Source organism: Coregonus lavaretus, assembly GCF_964263955.1.
Source record: "Coregonus lavaretus genome assembly, chromosome: 38".
In the NCBI taxonomy this organism is placed as follows: domain Eukaryota; kingdom Metazoa; phylum Chordata; class Actinopteri; order Salmoniformes; family Salmonidae; genus Coregonus; species Coregonus lavaretus.
In genome coordinates, this window is record NC_140025.1 from 5,966,735 (window position 1) to 5,986,995 (window position 20,261).

Sequence of the window (20,261 nt, forward strand, 5' to 3'; positions counted from 1 at the left end):
ACCCCCCTTCTTCAGCGTGAAGCAAACCTATCGTATCAGCTGTTGCAACGCAAAGTAACTGTTACATTTTTGTGGCAGATGCTGGCTTTACCAGCTGCTGTGATATGAAATGGATTAGATAGAAATGTACAGATCTGAATGAAGTCAGTTTTACAACATGAGAAGGCAGGAAATGTGACTTCATGCAAGCGACTTTACCGTAAATATATTGGGGTAAGTTATTTTATTTAATCGGCTACTACAGATTGCGATGCTTTGGGATGTCTGGTGTTTTTAGATGTAAAGTCACGGCTAGTATCCTACTGAAATTAGTGTGGAAGTCAAATTATACCATGGAATAATATGCTATGGCGAAGCATTTTACAATACGGAATCCCACTTTATCTGGTTATGCTGAAGCAAAGAATTGTCAAATTTTGTTATGGGGTCGAATTTGGCACTATGAAAACAAAAGTGTTAATTGGGGATATGGGATTTGTGAATCAGAGATGAATGGGGATTTATGAATCACAGTTCTGACTGATCACAAATGAGGTGTATGTGTGCGCGAAGTGTGTCTGAGAAATAAGGAATCACGTGTACCCATGTCAGACTACATAGTCCGTTTGATCAACAGGTTATGCTGGGCAGGCAGGTCTACATAATATGAGATTAGAACAGCCATTGATGACATATAACTGAAAAAGAACTTAAAGGCCTATCTTGCATACTTTGAAAAAATAAACTAGATTCAGCCGCGGGCTGATTTTTTTATTGAGCGAATAGTCGGGGGTCTGGAACATAATTACAAATAATTTGTAGACTGCAAATTGACCACATGAAGCCCAAACAGATATAATGTTTGCCTAAAACAATCAATTAAAACCTTGCTACGGTTTGTATAAGATCACGTGTCTCTCTATTGTGCGTGGGAATACTTGGGAACAGATTTCTTAAATTAAAATAACTTGGAGCTGATTTTGGGGAACACTGCCCTAGAGAATATAGTACCCCTTGGAACCCAGAGAACTACCCCTCAGAATAGGGTCTCCCCAGCCCCCAGGTTTGACTGAGAATTGTTTAAGTTGGTTGGCCCTTGGCCCATTCTCTGGCTACAACATTGTTTTGGAGGGCCTGTAAGTTCCACAGGCAGCTGGGTCCCTTTCCTGCTCTGGCCAGGGACACAGGCTACAGTATCCACTGAGAAAGGAAACTCGCCACTTCCCGCCATTGATGACTGCAGGAAGGAAGAACTCTCTGTGTGACCTCATCCTGTTAGACCCGTGCCATTGTATGGAGCTGCAGGCTGGGTTTGCTTACTCATGGCGTGGGTGTGGGTGGGTGATTCCCTGACTTAAGTACGTCAGTGAAGATCCAGCAGACAAGGAATAGACAGCTACAGTACAGACCTCAGCCTTGTTTGAGTGTTTGATGTTTTCAGTGAAAAGGTGTGGGTATTCCAACATAAGAATTATACTGTTTTGGCCCAGTGAGTAAGCAACTATATAAGGGATGGAATTAAACATTATGATGATCATGTTTACTATACATTGCAGTGAAAAATAAGGATTTCTGCTTTTATAATATTATTTAAGATGTATATTGATCTATTACCACACTATTACCTCTGCCATTTCATTTGTGATTTTTGTCAGGTATTTTTGTCCAGAACAAGAGAGGGGCAAAAAGCCCATTCTAAACAGCATCAGTCAGACATACACCATCTTCCCTCTTCCCTCTTCCCTCTGTGTTCCAGGTATAGCATAGCTGTCGCTATGGCAACGAGCGCTGTTCCCAGCGACAATCTCCCCACGTATAAACTGGTAGTGGTGGGGGATGGGGGAGTGGGGAAGAGTGCTCTCACCATTCAGTTCTTTCAGAAGATCTTTGTCCCTGATTATGACCCCACCATCGAAGACTCCTACCTCAAACACACTGAGATTGATGCCCAGTGGGCCATATTGGACGGTAAATGGATTTATAGATAGCACATACAGTACCAGTCAAAAGTTTGGACACACCTACTCATTCAAGGGTTTTTCTTTATTTTTACTATTTTCAGCATTGTATAATAATGGTGAAGACATCAACACTATGAAATAACACATACGGAATCATGTAGTAACCAAAAAAGTGTTAAACAAATTCAAATATATTTTATATTTGAGATGCTTGAAATAGCCACCTTTGCCTTGATGACAGCTTTGCACACTCTTGGAATTCTCTCAACTAGCTTCACCTGGAATGCTTTTCCAACAGTCTTGAAGGAGTTCCCACATATGCTTAGCACTTGTTGGCTGCTTTTCCTTCACTCTGCCGTCCGACTCATCCCAAACCATCTCAATTGGGTTGAGGTCGGGGGATTGTGGAGGCCAGGTCATCTGATGCAGCACTCCATCACTCTCCTGCTTGGTAAAATAGCCCTTACACAGCCTGGAGGTGTGTTGGGTCATTGTCCTGTTGAAAAACAAATGAGAGTCCCACTAAGCCCAAACCAGATGGGATGGCGTATCGCTGCAGAATGCTGTGGTAGCCATGCTGGTTAAGTGTGCCTTGAATTCTAAATAAATCACAGACAGTGTCACCAGCAAAGCACCCCACACCATTACACCTCCTCCTCCTGCTTTACGGTGGGAACTACACATGCAGAGATCATCCGTTCACCCACACCATGTCTCACAAAGACACGGCGTGTCAGGTGTCAGTGTGCAGCGGTAGGACGGAGTCAGGCGCAGGACACAGAACTGAGGAATAGATTAACTTTACTTGAAAAACAACAAATCTAATTTCCAAGCAGGGAAATACATCAGCTCACAGCAGTATAAACACCAAACAAAGAACAATCACGCACAACACCATGAGGGAACCAGAGGGTTAAATAGGGAAACAAATTAACGTGATGGGAAACCAGGTGTGTACAATACAGACAAAACAAATGGAAAACAGAAATGTAGATCGGTGGCAGCTAGAAAGCCGGTGACAACGACCGCCGATAGCCGCCCACACAAGGAGAGCCACTTCGGTGGAAGTCGTGACAGTACCCCTCCCTTGACGCGCGGCTCCAGCAGCGCGCCGACACCGACCTCGGGGACGACCCGAAGGACGAGGCACAGGACGATCCGGGTGGAGATGGTGAAATTCCTGTAGTAAGGAAGGGTCCAGGATTTCCTCCACCGGCACCCAGCATCTCTCCTCCGGACCGTACCCCTCCCACTCCACGAGGTACTGAAGGCCCCTTGCCCGACACCTTGAGTCCATGATGGCTCGCACAGTATACACCGGGGCCCCCTCGATGTCCAGCGGGGGCGGAGGAACCTCCCGTACCTCAGACTGCTGGAGCGGACAAGCCACCACCGGCCTGAGGAGAGACACATGGAACGAGGGGTTAATACGGTAATCAGGGGGGAGCTGTAACCTATAACAAACCTTGTTCAGTCTCCTCAGGACTTTAAATGGCCCCACAAACCGCGGACCCAGCTTTCGGCAGGGCAGGCGAAGGGGCAGGTTTCGGGTCGAGAGCCAGACCTGGTCCCCCGGTGCATACACCGGGGCCTCACTGCGGTGGCGGTCGGCGCTCGCCTTCTGTCGCCTGATGGCCCGTTGCAGGCGTACATGGGCAGCGTCCCAGGTCTCCTCCGAGTGCCGAAACCATTCATCTGGCTCTGATGCCACGGTGCCAGGACCGGCTGATACCCTAGTACACACTGAAATGGAGACATGTTAGTGGAGGAGTGGCAGACGGAGTTTTGGGCCATCTCTGCCCAGGGGATGTAAGCCGCCCACTCCCCCGGCCGGTCCTGACAATAGGACCGCAGAAACCTACCCACATCCTGGTTAACTCTCTCCACCTGCCCATTACTCTCAGGGTGAAAACCTGAGGTCAGGCTGACCGAGGCCCCCAGACGTTCCATGAACGCCCTCCAGACCCTCGATGTGAACTGGGGACCCCGATCAGACACTATATCCTTAGGCACCCTGTAGTGCCGGAAGACGTGGGTAAACAGAGCCTCCGCAGTCTGTAGGGCCGTAGGGAGACCGGGCAAAGGAAGGAGACGGCAGGACTTAGAAAACCGATCCACAACGACCAGGATCGTGGTGTTACCTCGTGACGGAGGAAGATCCATCACGAAGTCCACCGATAGGTGTGACCACGGCCATTGTGGAACGGGTAGGGGTTGTAATTTCCCTCTGGGCAGGTGTCTAGGTGCCTTGCACTGGGCGCACACCGAGCAGGAGGAAACATAAACCCTCACGTCCTTAGCTAAAGTGGGCCACCAGTACTTCCCACTAAGACAGCACACTGTCCGACTGATGCCAGGATGACCAGAGGAGGGTGACGTGTGGGCCCAACAGATCAATCGATCGCGGACATCAAACGGAATGTATAGATGCCCAACCAGACACTGGGTGGGAGTGGGCTCCGTATGTAACGCCCGCTTGATGTCCGCGTCAACCTCCCATACCACCGGTGCCACCAGGCAAGAAGCTGGAAGTATGGGAGTGGGATCCGTGGACCGCTCCTCTGAGTCATACATCCGGGACAGAGCGTCTGCCTTAGCATTCTGGGAACCTGGTCTGTAGGATAGGGTGAAAACAAAATGGGTGAAAAACATGGCCCACCTTGCCTGGCGAGGGTTCAGTCTCCTCGCCGCCCGGATGTACTCCAGATTGCGGTGGTCAGTCCAAATGAGGAAAGGGTGTTTAGCCCCCTCAAGCCAATGTCTCCACGCCTTCAGAGCCTTGACAACAGCTAACAGCTCCCGGTCCCCCACATCATAGTTTCGCTCCGCCGGGCTGAGCTTCTTCGAAAAGAAAGCACAGGGGCGGAGCTTTGGTGGCGTACCCGAGCGCTGAGACAGCACAGCTCCTATCTCAGCCTCGGACGCGTCCACCTCTATTATGAATGCTAAGGAAGGATCCGGATGAGCCAGCACGGGAGCTGAGGTAAACAGAGCCTTCAGGTGACCAAAAGTCCTGTCCGCCCCAGCTGACCACTGCAGTCGCACCGGCCCCCCCTTCAGCAAGGAGGTAATGGGAGCCGCTACCTGACCAATGCCCCGGATAAACCTCCGGTAGTAGTTGGCAAACCCTAAGAGTCGCTGCACTTCCTTTACCGTGGTTGGAGTCGACCAATTACGCACGGCTGAAATGCGGTCATTCTCCATCTCCACCCATGACGCGGACAGGCGGTACCCTAGGAAGGAGACGGACTGTTGGAAGAACAGACATTTCTCAGCCTTGACTTACAGGTCATGCTTCAACAGTCGACCAAGAACCTTGCGCACCAGGGACACATGCTTGGCGCGTGTAGCGGAGTATATGAGAATGTCATCTATATACACCACTACACCCTGCCCGTGCAGGTCCCTGAAGATCTCGTCTACAAAGGATTGGAAGACTGATGGAGCATTCATCAACCCGTACGGCATGACGAGGTACTCATAGTGCCCAGAGGTGGTACTAAATGCCGTCTTCCACTCATCCCCCTCCCGGATACGCACCAGGTTGTACGCGCTCCTGAGATCCAGTTTTGTGAAGAAGCGCGCCCTGTGCAATGACTCGGTTACACTGGCTATGAGAGGCAACGGGTAACTGTACTTCACCGTGATCTGATTTATACCCCGATAGTCAATGCACGGGCGTAAACTTCCATCCTTCTTCTTCACAAAAAAGAAACTTGAGGAGGCATGTAAAGTGGAAGGCCGAATGTATCCCTGTCCCAGAGATTCGGAGACATATGTTTCCATAGCCGCTGTTCCTCCTGTGACAGAGGATACACGTGACTCCTGGGAGGTGCTGCGTCTAGCTGGAGATTTATCGCACAATCCCCCCGTCGATGGGGTGGTAATTGAGTCGCCTTCTTTTTACAGAAGGCGAGAGCCAAATCGGCATATTCGGGAGGGAATGTGCATGGGGGAGACTTGATTTGGACTTTCCACCGAAGTTGCACCTACGGAAACACCTACACACCTCCCTGAGCACTGACGTGACCATCCCTTCAGAGCCCTCTGTTGCCACAAAATAGTGGGGTCATGAAGGGCCAACCAGGGAAGCCCCAACACCACAGGAAATGCAGCAGAATCAATCAGGAAGAGACTAATACTCTCCTCATGACCCTCCTGCGTTATCATATATAGTGGAGCTGTGACCTCCCTAATCAGGCCCGATCCTAAAGGACGACTATGTAAGGCATGTACAGGAAAGGGCACATCAACAGGAACAATAGGGATCCCTAATCTAAGTGCAAATGCACGGTCAATAAAGTTCCCAGCTGCGCCTGAATCTACTCGCTCCTTATGCTGGGAATGCAGGGAAAACTCAGGAAACTTTATACAGACATACATGTGCGCAACAGGGAGCTCTTGGTGAGTCGGGTGCCAACTCACCTGGGATGATCCACCAGTGCCCTGCCTGCTGCCTCGACTCCCTGGGGAACCTCCCCAGCACCGACCAGCAGTGTGCCCTCTGCGGCCACACTTGGTGCAGGAAACAGCCCCCCCTCCGGTCACCCTTAGAGCAGCACCTCCGAGCTCCATAGGGGTAGGGTCGGAGGTGCTGGGGGATGGAATGGACGGACCCTGATCCGGACGTCCGCGGGTGGCCAACAGGTTATCCAGCCGGACGGATAAATCCACCAGCTGGTCGAGTGTAAGGGTGGTGTCCCTGCAGGCCAGCTCCCGACGAACGTCCTCCTGTAGACTACACCGGTAATGGTCGATCAGGGCCCTCTCATTCCATCCCGTGCTGGCAGCCAGGGTCCTGAAGTCCAGAGTGAAGTCCTTTGCGCTCCTCTTCCCCTGTCTGAGATGGAACAAGCATTCCCCCGCCGCTCTCCCCTCAGGCGGGTGAAATCCTCATAGCGAACCAACGTAGCGTTTATCCCTCCCCATTCGGCGTTGGCCCACTCCAGCGCTTTCCCCGACAAACAGGAGATGAGGGCGGACACTCTCTCGTCTCCCGAGAGGGCCAGGTGGACGGTCGCCAGGTAGAGCTCCACCTGGAGCAGGAACCCCTGGCACCCGGCAGCCGTCCCATCATAGGCCTGCGGGAGCGAGAGCCGAATCCCACTGGGTCCAGGTGACGGAGGGGTGGACAGCGGTGTGGGTTGAGGTGAAGTTGATGGGGTTGTGGAAAAACCCTCTCTCTCCCATCGCTCCATGGTGTGCAGCACGCGATCCATGGCTGTGCCCAGATTGTGGAGCATCGTCGCGTGCTGCTGGACGCGCTACTCCACCGGTAACGGAGGACTGGGTGTACCTGCTGACTCCATATGGGGTGCGTGATTCTGTCAGGTGTCAGTGTGCAGCGGTAGGACGGAGTCAGGCGCAGGACACAGAACTGAGTAATAGACGAACTTTACTCGAAAAACAACAAATCTAATTTCCACAGCAGTATAAACACCAAACAAAGAACAATCACGCACAACACCATGAGGGAACCAGAGGGTTAAATAGGAAAACAAATTAACGTGATGGGAACCAGGTGTGTACAATACAGACAAAACAAATGGAAAACAGAAACGTAGACCGGTGGCAGCTAGAAAGCCGGTGACGACGACCGGCAGTTGGAACCAAAAATCTCAAATTTGGACTCCAGACCAAAGGACACATTTCCACCGGTCTAATGTCCATTGCTCATGTTTCTTGGCCCAAGCAGGTCTCTTCTTCTTATTAGTGTTCTTTAGTAGTGGTTTCTTTGCAGCAATTCGACCATGAAGGCCTGATTCACACAGTCCCCTCTGAATAGTTGATGTTGAGATGTGTCTGGGACTTGAACTCTGTGAAGCTTTCATTTGGGCTGTAATTTCTAAGGCTGGTAACTCTAATGAACCTATCCTCTGCAGCAGAGGTAACTCTGGGTCTTCCATTCCTGTGGTGGTCCTCATGAGAGCCAGTTTCATCATAGTGCTTGATGGTTTTTGCGACTGCACTTGAAATTTTCCGTATTATATGGAAATGTTCCATATTGACTGACCTTCATGTCTTAAAGTAATGATGGACTGTCGTTTGTTAATTGAGCTGTTCTTGACATAATATGGACTTGGTCTTTTACCAAATTGGGCTATCTTCTGTATACCCCCCCACCTTGTCAAAACACAACTGATTGGCTCAAATGCATTAAGAAGGAAAGAAATTCCACAAATTAACTTTTAAGAAGGCACACCTGTTAATTGAAATGAATTCCAGGTGACTACCTCATGCAGCTGGTTGAGAGAATGCCAAGAGTGTGCAAAGCTGTCATCAAGGCAAAGTGTGGCTATTTGAAGAATCTCAAATATAAAATATATTTTGATTTGTTTAACACTGATTTGGTTACTACATGATTCCGTATGTGTTATTTCATAGTTTTGATGTCTTCACTATTATTCTACAATGTAAGAAATAGTAAAAATAAAGAAAAACCCTTGAATGAGTAGGTGTGTCCAAACTTTTGACTGGTAGTGTACATTACAAATAAAAAGCCCAACCTGTTAACCTGGCCAAAGTACTATATCGTTTTCCCAGAAATAACCTTTGTAATGTACTGAAGAACAAGATTGAATGTTCTGTTATAAGGAGAAAAAATGATCACATTATTGTGCTACCATTGTTAGATGTGAGGGATCAGCACACAGTTACACATATTTATGAATAACCAGGATCATTCATAATACTATTCTCAGTGTAGATGTTATGTGTGTGACCCGTCTGATCGTGCATGTGTCTGTCTCTGCAGTTCTGGATACAGCAGGCCAAGAGGAGTTCAGTGCTATGAGGGAACAGTACATGAGGACTGGGGATGGGTTCCTCATCGTGTTCTCTGTCACAGACAAGGCCAGCTTTGAACATGTGGACCGCTTCCATCAGCTCATCCTCAGGGTGAAGGACCGGTGGGATTTACTACTTTACCTCCCACTGGTGGCCTTGGCCAGGACAACAGTCATTCATTCAGTTATTCATGCATTCATGCATTTATTAGTCCGTCCATCCATCCATTCGTTCATCCATTCGTTCATTTGTTCATTCGTTCATTATTATTTTCCTTATTTTTTAGGGAATCCTTTCCTATGGTTCTTGTGGCCAACAAAGTGGACCTGCTGCACTTACGTAAAATACCCAGTGATCAGGGGAGGGAGATGGCTAGTAAACACAGTGTGAGTGAATGTGTGAACTTTACATATATATAATTTACAGATATTGTTTGATCTCCTTACTCAATTCTGATTTTTTTAATTTACAGATAGCTTACATTGAAACAAGTGCTAAGGACCCAGCCATGAATGTTGACAAGGCATTCCATGAGTTAGTTAGAGTAATCAGGTATGTTACCACAACAGATTATTTAGAGAAGGTCTGTTTGATACAAAAGCTATGAAAGCCATTTTAAGCTCTCTCTCTCTCTCTCTCCTCTCTCTCTCTCTCTCTCTCTCTCTCTCTCTCTCTCTCTCTCTCTCTCTCTCTCTCTCTCTCTCTCGCGCTCACCCAGGCAACAGATTCCAGAGAGGAGCCAGAAGAAGAAGAGGATAACCAAGTGGCGGGCCGACAGGTCCACTGTCTCCCACAGACTGCACTGTGTCGTCCTATGATGGCTTTCGTTGTACAGCGGCTCCCTACAGGACAAGGGGGGAAGATTATTATATTTAGGAGTGTTTACTCTCTACACAAAGTGCCAGGATGCAGTTTGTACCCTCTACCCTGGCACATGAGTTAGGTAGTAGGGTCAGGTCCAACAGCACAGTAGTTGCCCAGACATGGGATGTGAGTGACTCACCCTAAAAGGACCAGCGGAAGTATTACACCTCTTCTGGGGATGTGCACTAACTAACTTGACTACATGGAGATAAAGTGGCATCAATACTGCCATTGTCTACCGCTGAAGCTCTTTGAGAGAGATACTGGATATATGGACTCACAAAGATCATCTGTAAATAATTAGGACATACTGTAGCAGGGTCACACAAACGTTGTTTTACTAAGAGTTAGGCCTTTAAAACTTGGTCCATGTTTTTAAAAATACTTTTCTTGTGATTGTCCCTCATCTGTGATACATGTTTTAAATTAAGATGGAGGCGATTGAGTAAAGCACTGTAAGGAGGGAGGAAACAGAGAGCTTTCCCCAGCGAGGGGGACTATAGTAGAGAGGGGAGTGAGAGGAGGGGAGAGGATGTGTCTGTTTGTGTTGGAATCAGTGGGCTTGTCAGACAGCAGAGAGAAGAAGGGTAAGTGAGGAAAGAGATACAGAGAGAGAAAGACAGATTCCAAATGGATAGCAGCTGGCAAAGGGACTTCAGACATTGTGTCAAAGCCTGGGAGGCAGCCAATGTGTAGCCCCATGATTTATACAGGCCGAATGTCTTTATAATCTCTGAACAAGACTGTTATTTAACTGTATTGTAGCTTATTGAACACACCAAATGTCTTATTTGAACGTACACTTGTGAACCATGACCATTTTGATGTATCAGTGCTCACTGGATATAGTTGTGTACTTCTCAAAACGCTTTAAACACACTATTGTGGTGTGTGTGTATGTGTTTGTGTGTGTGTGCGTGCGTGCGCCGGATATGTTGTGGCCGAGACGATGAAATCAAATTTTCACATGTGAATATTAGTTTGCTTTGCTACTATTTCACTATTTATTTTATATAAGTAATGTATTGCTATGTTATCATTAGTACAAGGCAACTCCAGAGAGGCACAAAGCACAGAGCTTAACTAAGAAAATGAAGGAACAAAAGATTTGTAAGTAATAAATGTGTGTTAATACATTTTGTGTTCTATTATATGTATGTACACACATCTTGGGTAAACTGGTTTGTTAGGATGAAAGCATAATTATAATGGCACAGAAGACTGTCTGTCTCTGTCAATCTCAGTGAATATTAGTGTGTTGATGGTGCCCTCTAGTGGATATAAATGTATTTGCAAGAATTGGTTGTACATTATTTCATATTTAACTAGGCAAGTCAGTTAAGAACAAATTCTTCTTTACATCTCAGTGCTAGAGGCATCACTACAGACCCTGGTTCGATTCCAGGTTGTATCACAATCCGGCCGTGATTGGGAGTCCCATAGGGCGGCGCACAATTGGCCCAGCGTCGTCTGGGTTTGGCCGGGGTAGGCCGTCATTGTAAATAAGAATTTGTTCTTAACTGACTTGCCTGGTTAAATAAAGGTTAAATAAAAAAATTAAAAAAAACATCTCTGTACCCCACACATAGTATTATCTGTAAGGTCCCTCAGTCGAGCAATGAGTTTCAAACACAGATTCAACCACAAAGACCAGGGAGGTTTTCCAATGCCCCGCAAAGAAGGGCACCTATTGGTAGATGGGTAAAAAAAGAAAAGAAAATCAGACATTGAATATCCCTTTGAGCATGGTGAAGTTATTAATTACACTTTGGATGGTGTATCAATACACACAGTCACTACCAGGGCCGGCTCCAGCTATAAACGACATAAGGGTTGCTTATGTGTGTTTTTTTTTGGAACCCAGTTGGGGTCTGAACTTACTGTTGCAAGTTAGAATAGTAGAATATACAATTTGGTTGTGCATCAGCAGTTTTTCTCTTGTTTTGTCAGTCACTGACAGTCACTCAATTAGCCATGTCAGCGAACAATTTTTGGATTGATAAGTTTGTCTGGCCAGTTATCTAAACTTGGGGCATGTGCCCAGGGGCCCTGATTGCCAGGGGGCCCCTACTGAATTTGTTAAGTCACTCTCACTCAGATATCATTATCAAGGCATACTGTAAGTCATGGCAAAATTTGTAGAAATGCAGGAAATGAGCTTCAAAACTGCAAAAAGTTATGTGTGCCACATGGCAAAATGAGTAGAATTGCAGAAAAATATATTTAAAACTGCAAACATTTCTAGGTGCCTCATGGCAAAATGAGTACAATGGCATGAAATTTGTTATAACATTTGAGATTTCTTTTTTATCTCTGCCCCATGGCAAAATGAGTAGAATTGCAGGTAATTTGCAACTCCACCACTTTTCAACCTCATTTGCATTATCTCCAGCACAATACCAGTGTCAACATATGTGAAAATGGCTAAATTTTGTAGAATGAAATATAAAGTTTAAATGGTCTACCCGATGACATCATCAAAAGTTAAAAACAGTGATTTTCAAACAATATGAGATTCAAGGTGATAGAAAATACCCTACCTTGGGCTAGAAACTCGTTCCAGGTTTTGAAAATCACAATTTTTTACTTCTAATCCTACCATGTGATGTCAGAGAGAAGCATTTTTTAAAGACCTTATCTTTTTAACCACAGATCATAGAAGCGCGCTGTTTTCACATATGTAGACTCTGGTTTGGCGCTGAATATGATGAATACGAGGTTGAAAAGTGGCAGAATTGCCCTTTAAAATTATCCACCCCATGGCAAAATGTGTAGAATTTAAGGAAATTAGCTTTTCCAACTGGCAACATGAGTAGAATTGCATGAAATGTGTTATAAAATAGCCACATTTTCTCTCCACCCCATGGCAAAATGTGTAGAACTGCAGAAAACGTGTTTTAAAATGTAAATGTTTCTCTCTGCCGTCAAGAGGGGGGCTGCTATAACATTTTGCCCTCTTGGTGATGGGGCCCCCCAACCAAATCTCGCATAGGGCCCCCAAAAGGCTAGAGCCGGCCCTGGTCACTACAAAGACACAGGTGTCCTTCCTAACTCAATACTAACTAATGACAGAGTGAAAAGAAGAAAGCCTGTACAGAATAAAAATATTCTGTTTGCAATAAGGCACTAAAGTAAAACAACAAAACATTTGGCTAAGAAATTAACTTTATGTCCTGAATACAAAGCGTTATGTTTGGGGCAAATCCAACACAACACATAATTGAGTGCCACTCTTCATATTTTCAAGCATGATGGTGGATGCATCATGTTATGTGTATGCTTGTCATCGGCAAGGGAGTTTTTTGGGGGGATAAAAGTAACAGAATAGAGCTAAGCACAGGCAAAATCCTAGAGGAAAACTTGGTTGAGTCTGCTGTTGTCCCACCATGGTCTGAATTTGTCCCACCAGACCATGGTGGGACAAATTCACCTTTCAGCAGGACAATAACCTTAAACACAAGGCCAAATATACACTGCAGTTGCTTACCAAGACAACATTGAATGCTCCTGAGTGGCCTAGTTACAGTTTTGACTTAAATCAATTTGAAAATCTATGGCAAGACTTGAAAATGGCTGTCTAGCGATGATCAACAACTAACCTGACAGAGCTTGAAAATTTTTTTAAAGAATAATGTGCAAATATTGTACAATCCAGGTGTGCAAAGCTCTTAGAGACTTACCCAGAAAGTCTCACAGCTGTAATCGCTGCCAACAGTGATTCTAACATGTATTGAATCAGGGCTGTGAATTCTTATGTAAATGAGACATTTCTGTATTTCAATTTCAATAAATGTGCAAAAATGTCTAAAAACGTGTTTGCACTTTGTCATTATGGGGTATTGTGTGTAGATGGGTGAGAAAAAAAATCAATTTAATCCATTTTCAATTCCGGCTGTAACAACAAAATGTGGAATAAGTCAAGGGGTATGAATAATTTCTGAAGGCACTGTATCCCACAGAAAGCTAAGCACTGAAATAACAAAATCTAGTTTATGTAATGAATCAATTAGTTGTTTCTTAGATTTAGAGACTGAAAATCTTCTGAATACATCAAATTAGATTAATATAGCCATTTTTCTAAGCATGCTGCATTTTAGCCAGTGATGTTCAATTCATGAGTATCCAAATTAGGCTTGTGACTAAGTGTACTTCATAGTCAAATTAGGCTTGTGACTAAGTGTACTTCATAGTCAAATTAGTGTTGTGACTAAGTGTACTTCACAGTGAAGAGGGTTGATGATGAACAATGTGATCCTTTGTGATCAACCTCTAAAAGTGTAATTTATGGAAAATGGTCTAGCTCAGGGAGTAGTACAATGGATCACACAGAGCATAACATACAGTACAAAGACCAACAGCATCATAGAGAATGAACATGCTTATTTCAATAGGCCAACATAATGTCAATGAGTTCTTGAGAATATATCAGATTTTTCATATTTGCTTGCTAGGCTTACATATCCATTTTATTCTATATTTTCTATATATTTTTATTTTATTCTATTCTATATTCTAGTTTTCTGGAAGCGAATAAAGTGAGAACATTATTGTTTTAACCTGTTTTAAACATACAGTATACTACCATTTCATTTGGCACATTGTCAGTACAGCGCTGTAATAAATTATTTGCCCCCTTTCTAATCTTCTCTATTTTTGCATATTTTTGATACTGAATGTTATCAGATCTTCAACCAAAACCTAATATTAGATAAAGGGAACCTGAATGAACAAATAACACAATGTCACGGTTTCGGCCGAGGCTGTTCCTCCTCCTTGTTCGGGCAGGCTTCGGCGGTCGTCGTCCCCGGAGTACTAGCTACCACCGTTCGATGTTTCATGTTTGTTTGGTTTTGTCTGTTTGTACACCTGTCCCTTGTTAGTATTTGATTTGGTTTCCTATTTAGTTATCGTGTGTTGGGTCAGGTGTTATGTGTGATTGGTTTTTGTCTAGCTGTTGCTCTCGTTAATTACTCTCGTGTTTTGTTGTTTTTCGAGAGTCCGCACTGTGTGCGCTATTGTCTTTTTACGCACGTTGTTATTTGTGCGTAATTTGTATTTTGCCTCCCGGTTGGGTTGGCTGTTCGCCTGTGTTGGTGAACACATAATAAGGAGAGGGAGTACAAACCATCGACGCTAGACAGAGAGGAATTTGCTTAATGCAAAAAGGCAGTTTATTAAAACAGAGAGATCTTGTCCTGCTCAAGCTACATGCATGGACCCAAATCAATTGCCTCTTATGGAGACAGTTGAGAAGGATGATTAAACAGAATTTACAGCATTACTTTATACAATGTAACATAAAGGAAGGGGTCCTTCTTCTAGTCCCTTGATTGGTTCCCGAGGCGTAGGAGGCGGGTCTGCTCTGTCCAGAGCAGATGCCCCATTGGTGCACGGCAGAGTCCTCTGCCCTTGGCACCCGACCAGTAGACAGGGGAGTTGAGAATGAGTGTGCGTGCAAATGAAATGTTTGTGTGTGTCCAGGGAACTCGTGAGGAGGATCTGGTGATTGTGGCCTTGGGCGTGGGTGTTGTCCTGTTATTGCACTCCTGCAAGACTAGGCCATCTGGTGACAAGATATGGCTGCTCTTCTCTGTCCTTTGTTCGACAACTAACACAACAGCACACTGTTAATATCAGACACATGACACCTGTTTGGTGCTGCCTTCATTTACTAAAGTCTGTTCACGAACGCCCGTGTTTCCTGCGCTTGATTTCCACACCGCATCTACACTCAGCTACTGACACACAACAATTATATACTTATTTCTTTTATTTCATAAACAAAATTATACAACACTCAATGCCCCTGTATGAAAAAGTAATTACCCCCTTACACTCATAAACTGGTTGTGCCACTTTTAGCTGCAATGACTCCAACCAAACGCTTCCTGTAGTCGTTCATCAGTCTCTCACGTAACTGTGAAGGGATTTTGGCCCACTTTTCCATGCAGAACTGCTTTAACTCAGTGACGTGTGGGTTTTCAAGCATGAATTGCTCGTTTATAGTCCTGCCACAACACCTCAATTGGGATTAGGTCTGGACTTTGACTAGGCCATTCCAAAACTTCAAATGTGTTGCTTTTTAGCCATTTTCTTGTAACTTGATTGTTTGTTTTGGATCATTGTCTTGCTGCATGACCCAGCTGCGCTTCAGCTTCAGCTCACAGACGGATGTCCTGACATTCTCCTGTAGAATTCTCTGATACAGGGCAGAATTCATGGTTCCTTCTATTAAGGCAAGTCGTCCAGGTCCTGAGGCAGCAAAGCATCCCCAAACCATCACACAACCATCATATAGCCTATTAACTAGCCTTGTATATGATTTATCATATATCAACTTAACCCAATGATCCTTTCATTTGAGTGATAGGCTACCCATTCCAGTACTGTACGTATTCACGTCTGACACTGTGTCCTTGCTTTAAAAAGGACATGTTTTTTTATCTGGTTATTTTCCCACAGCACTCTCTTTATCAGTCTCATATTGCTGTATAAAACGAGGGTCTGGAGGAAGGAGAGTTACACTGAAACCTGCAGAGGTCCAGAAGGTAAGCTGGGCTAAAGGGCACTGACTTCACACTTTTTGAACCTGTTTGTAATGTCTGTCTGAGCCTAGGACACAACGACGTTAAGGTTTTGAACAATATGTTATTTTTAATGTCTATATAGGTTACACTATTGATATGTCTCTCTATCTCTTAGAATCACATCCAAACATGAAAGTCGTTGCTTTTGCTCTCCTGCTCCTGGTGGCCGTCATATTGTTTTTATTTTCAAAAGTTAGGATAAAAAACCTTGATAGTAGTTCAGTAGTCTGTACTAGACTACACACTATGACTATGGCCAGTGACTTTCAAAGTTTAGTTGTGCTTTCCTTAATGTTTCTATTTTCTCTCTCTCTCTCTCTCTCTCTCTCTCTCTCTCTCTCTGTTGCACTGACGTCTGGGCCCAGTGGGTTTCGTCATCATCATCTCTCCCCCCCCCCCTCTCTATCTTTCTCTCTCTATTTCTCCAGAGAACACCTTCCACAAGTCCTGCTTCAAGATGATGGAGTGCCTGAAGCTTGGTGTAACCGAGGGTCTGAGAGTCACCTGCTGCAACTGGGACAACTGTAACATATAAGAGCCAGGCCTCTATTCACCTACTGCATCATTGGTATGCATGTGGCTGGAGCCCAGTTCAAATGGCAATAAAATACATTCAGTATTGCAAAATGTTATTTTAATCTTTTGTTCCTGATTTCAACATACTGTATGTCTAAATGTCATAATAATAACTTGTTTACAAATGATTCATCATCCAATACCACCTCTTACATAAACTATGTACACCAGTCAGTTGTTCTGTTGAGGTTTGATATTTCAAAATTCTCTTAACACCCTGTCCCAATGTGTAATTTCCCAGTTTGGAACACGACACTGCAAACCTTTGTGTCTTGTGAAATCAGTGAATTTCCAATAATTTACAGAGACATAAGGAACTACTTGTGCTAAACCTGAGTAAATACATTGCCAAATATCTCACACAAAGGACTCATAGATAGCAGGTTTATTAGCATATTATGCTGTATACAAGTAGAGGGAAGTAAAGGGAGCTCAACACACCTACAGGAAATACAATCAGGTAAGCAACTACTCCACAATCTATAGCTCCTAATAAATTTGCCTCATGATATTGTGCTACTGGGGTTTTGAAATGGTTGGTTTCAGAATGTTCATGCACATTTAAAATAAATCAGACATACATGGACCTACATGTTGCAATTGTTGAACATGGCATAATCCCACCACATAGAGGGAGTCTGGTGAATCCTTTTTCTATTGTTGGAACGACAGATCAAAAGACCCCTGAAGAAAGACAGAGGAAAGATGAAAGCTGTATGTTTTTCTCTCCTTCTCCTCCTGCTGGCATGTAGCTTTGGTGAGTCTGCCCATCAAGGTCTTCTTTATATTATTTCATTTCTATGACAGGGACAATGCCAAATAAACACATGTACCAGATTAAAGCTTGATTTCTTATATTCTTATCTCCATTCTTTAATCTCCAGTCTCTCAGTTTACACAATGGATAATCAGATGCACTCCAAAACAACAGAGATAATACTGTTCTTCTGTTTTTCCAGGAGAGGGCCTGAAATGCAACCGTTGTATTGGCAAAGGCTGCAGAAACACAGTGGAGACCTGCCGTATTGACCATGACACCTGCGGCACGGTCATATTCAAGCCCCCACTCCGTGCGTATCTATTATCCTCTTCACTAGGCAGTATACCCTGAGTTTCATCTGTATCTATCCCTTCACTAGGCACTTTACTATGTGTGTAACCCTAGGATCAATAACCAATCGGTAAAACACCAAATATCGGATCCTTTTGATTGACATCTAAGGAAAACATTTGCTTGAGCCAATCAAGAAAATGTGCTGGTTTGTGTCTTCTGTATCTGGTGTTTTACCCTATGTCTCGCTTCTCTCTCTCCACAGCTATCTCATATTTCAAGAGATGCATGAAGATGTCAGAATGCATGTTGCTGGGAAGCAACAAGGACATTGATGCCTATTGCTGCACCTCCAACCAATGCAACTGAGAGACACATCCTCTGTCTAACATACTGTATACTATACAGTCCATTAATTGTACTAAGCTGAATATCATGAATCAATGCAGATGATTGGAACTGTCAAGAAGTTACACAAATAAAGTTGTACTTTTGCGTCTTTGTTCCAAACAGTTTGCATTTATTTATTATTTATGTTTGACATAATTAACATGTGATTAGCCAGGTGATGGCCTGGAACATGAGCACTGCACTGAGCAAGTTTAGTTTATATATGATAAATCATATACAAGTCATATACAGGACTAGTTTATAGCCTCTATGATGTATTACCCAGTACCACCACAGAAAATATAGACTCCATTCAGCTGTTCTGTTGATAGTTTGATATCTTAAAATTATTATTACACACTCTGTCCCGATGTGGAACAGAGCAGACCTGGGATAACTATAGTTTTATCTCTGAGTTGCGGAAAGTAACTATATTTTTCCAGGGGAACAAACAACTATTTTAATACAGATCCCCAAAATGAATACTTTTTAAAACTATTTGAATACAGCTCTCATAAATTGACAACTTTTCAAAACTATTTGAATACAGATCTCAGAAAGTGACTACTTTTCTGAAACTATTGGATTGGCTGCCTTCAACTAATGGCAGGGCTGTATTTGGAACTGTCACGCTCGTTCATAGACGGGTCAGACCAAGGCGCAGCGTGATATGCATACATGTTTATTTGAACCGAATAAACAACGACAAAACAACAAACTAAACGAAACGTGAAGTCCAAGGTACACAAACAACATACCTCACACGGAACAAGATCCCACAACCCACTAGTGCCAATAGGCTGCCTAAGTATGGTCCCCAATCAGAGACAACGAGCGACAGCTGCCTCTGATTGGGAACCACACCGGCCAACATAGATCTATACCTACTAGATCTAAACATAGAAAATACAACATAGAAAATCACAACAAGGAATATACACACCCTGACTCAACATATAAGCGTCCTCTGAGTCAGGGCGTGACAGTACCCCCCCCCCCCCCCCCCCCAAAGGTGTGGACTCCGACCGCACAACATAAACATAACAGGGTAGGGGCTGGGTGGGCATTCCGCCTCGGAGGCGGATCCGGCTCAGGGCGTGACGACCTCTCACTCTTCGCCTCCCTGTTGCGCCCCTGGTCTGGTCTAGACCTCGGCGCGTTGCTTCCCCTCTCCTTCCTCCCACTATATTCCAAGCCCTGTCTGGACCCTGGTGTGGGAGACCCCGAACCTGGAGAGGGGCTGACGTCTGGGTCTGGACTGGAGCCGCTGACCGGAGCTGGACCGGGCACCGGTTGAGCGGACTGCTCAGGCTCCGGACTGGCTTGGTGCGAGGAACAGGAACAGGCCGGGCCGGGTTGGCGATGCGCACCACTGGCTTGGTGCGAGGGGCAGGAACAGGCCGGGCCGGGCTGGCGACGCGCACCACTGGCTTGGTGCGAGGGGCAGGAACAGGCCGGGCTGGCGACGCGCACCACTGGCTTGGTGCGAGGGGCAGGAACAGGCCGGGCCGGGCGGGCGACGCGCACCACTGGCTTGGTGCGAGGGGCAGGAACAGGCCGGGCCGGGCGGGCGACGCGCACCACTGGCTTGGTGCGAGGGGCAGGAACAGGCCGGGCCGGGCTGGCGACGCGCACCACTGGCTTGGTGCGAGGGGCAGGAACAGGCCGGGCCGGGCTGGCGACGCGCACCACTGGCTTGGTGCGAGGGGCAGGAACAGGCCGGGCCGGGCTGGCGACGCGCACCACTGGCTTGGTGCGAGGGGCAGGAACAGGCCGGGCCGGGCTGGCGAAGCGCACCACTGGCTTGGTGCGAGGGGAGGAACAGGCCGGGCCGGGCTGGCGAAGCGCACCACTAGCTTGGTGCGAGGGGCAGGAACAGGCCGGACCGGGCTGGCAAAGCGCACCACTAGCTTAGTGCGGGGAGTGTCGTAGAAATATTTGACAAAAAGATAGTCAACTCAAAAATATCTCTCAAGAGACTGGAGCTTGTGAATCCAGAAATTAGACTTTATTATTGCGTAACAAAGCCGAGCCACTCCATGGAACGGCTGTCTCTCTTTGGCTTAG

At 45.6% G+C, this 20,261-nt stretch overlaps 2 protein-coding genes across 2 annotated transcripts; both read left to right on the plus strand.

The window, feature by feature from the left end:
• The first annotated feature begins 56 nt into the window (after positions 1-56).
• LOC311111986 (ras-related protein M-Ras) lies at positions 57-10,725 on the plus strand. Its single transcript, XM_084154938.1, has 6 exons — positions 57-213; positions 1,736-1,947; positions 8,695-8,848; positions 9,013-9,112; positions 9,199-9,278; positions 9,445-10,725. Exons 2-6 carry the CDS (start codon positions 1,755-1,757, stop codon positions 9,542-9,544), a joined length of 627 nt encoding a protein of 208 aa, XP_084011064.1. The 5' UTR covers positions 57-213; positions 1,736-1,754; the 3' UTR covers positions 9,545-10,725.
• Positions 10,726-17,187: 6,462 nt separating this feature from the next.
• Positions 17,188-18,299, plus strand: LOC311112240 (uncharacterized protein). Its single transcript, XM_084155286.1, has 3 exons — positions 17,188-17,510; positions 17,713-17,823; positions 18,070-18,299. The coding sequence occupies exons 1-3, from the start codon at positions 17,459-17,461 to the stop codon at positions 18,171-18,173; spliced, it is 267 nt and encodes an 88-aa protein (XP_084011412.1). The 5' UTR covers positions 17,188-17,458; the 3' UTR covers positions 18,174-18,299.
• The last annotated feature ends 1,962 nt before the right edge of the window (positions 18,300-20,261 follow it).

What these genes read in the sequence shown, in the direction of transcription:
- LOC311111986 (XM_084154938.1), top strand. Translation starts at nt 1,755, where the DNA reads ATGGCAACGAGCGCTGTTCCCAGCGACAATCTCCCCACGTATAAACTG. An exon ending in AGATGGCTAGTAAACACAGT is followed by an intron (nt 9,113 to 9,198) that starts GTGAGTGAATGT and finishes TTTAATTTACAG; the next exon opens with ATAGCTTACATTGAAACAAG. An exon ending in GAGTTAGTTAGAGTAATCAG is followed by an intron (nt 9,279 to 9,444) that starts GTATGTTACCAC and finishes GCGCTCACCCAG; the next exon opens with GCAACAGATTCCAGAGAGGA.
- LOC311112240 (XM_084155286.1), top strand. Translation starts at nt 17,459, where the DNA reads ATGAAAGCTGTATGTTTTTCTCTCCTTCTCCTCCTGCTGGCATGTAGC. An exon ending in CCTGCTGGCATGTAGCTTTG is followed by an intron (nt 17,511 to 17,712) that starts GTGAGTCTGCCC and finishes CTGTTTTTCCAG; the next exon opens with GAGAGGGCCTGAAATGCAAC. An exon ending in CATATTCAAGCCCCCACTCC is followed by an intron (nt 17,824 to 18,069) that starts GTGCGTATCTAT and finishes CTCTCTCCACAG; the next exon opens with CTATCTCATATTTCAAGAGA.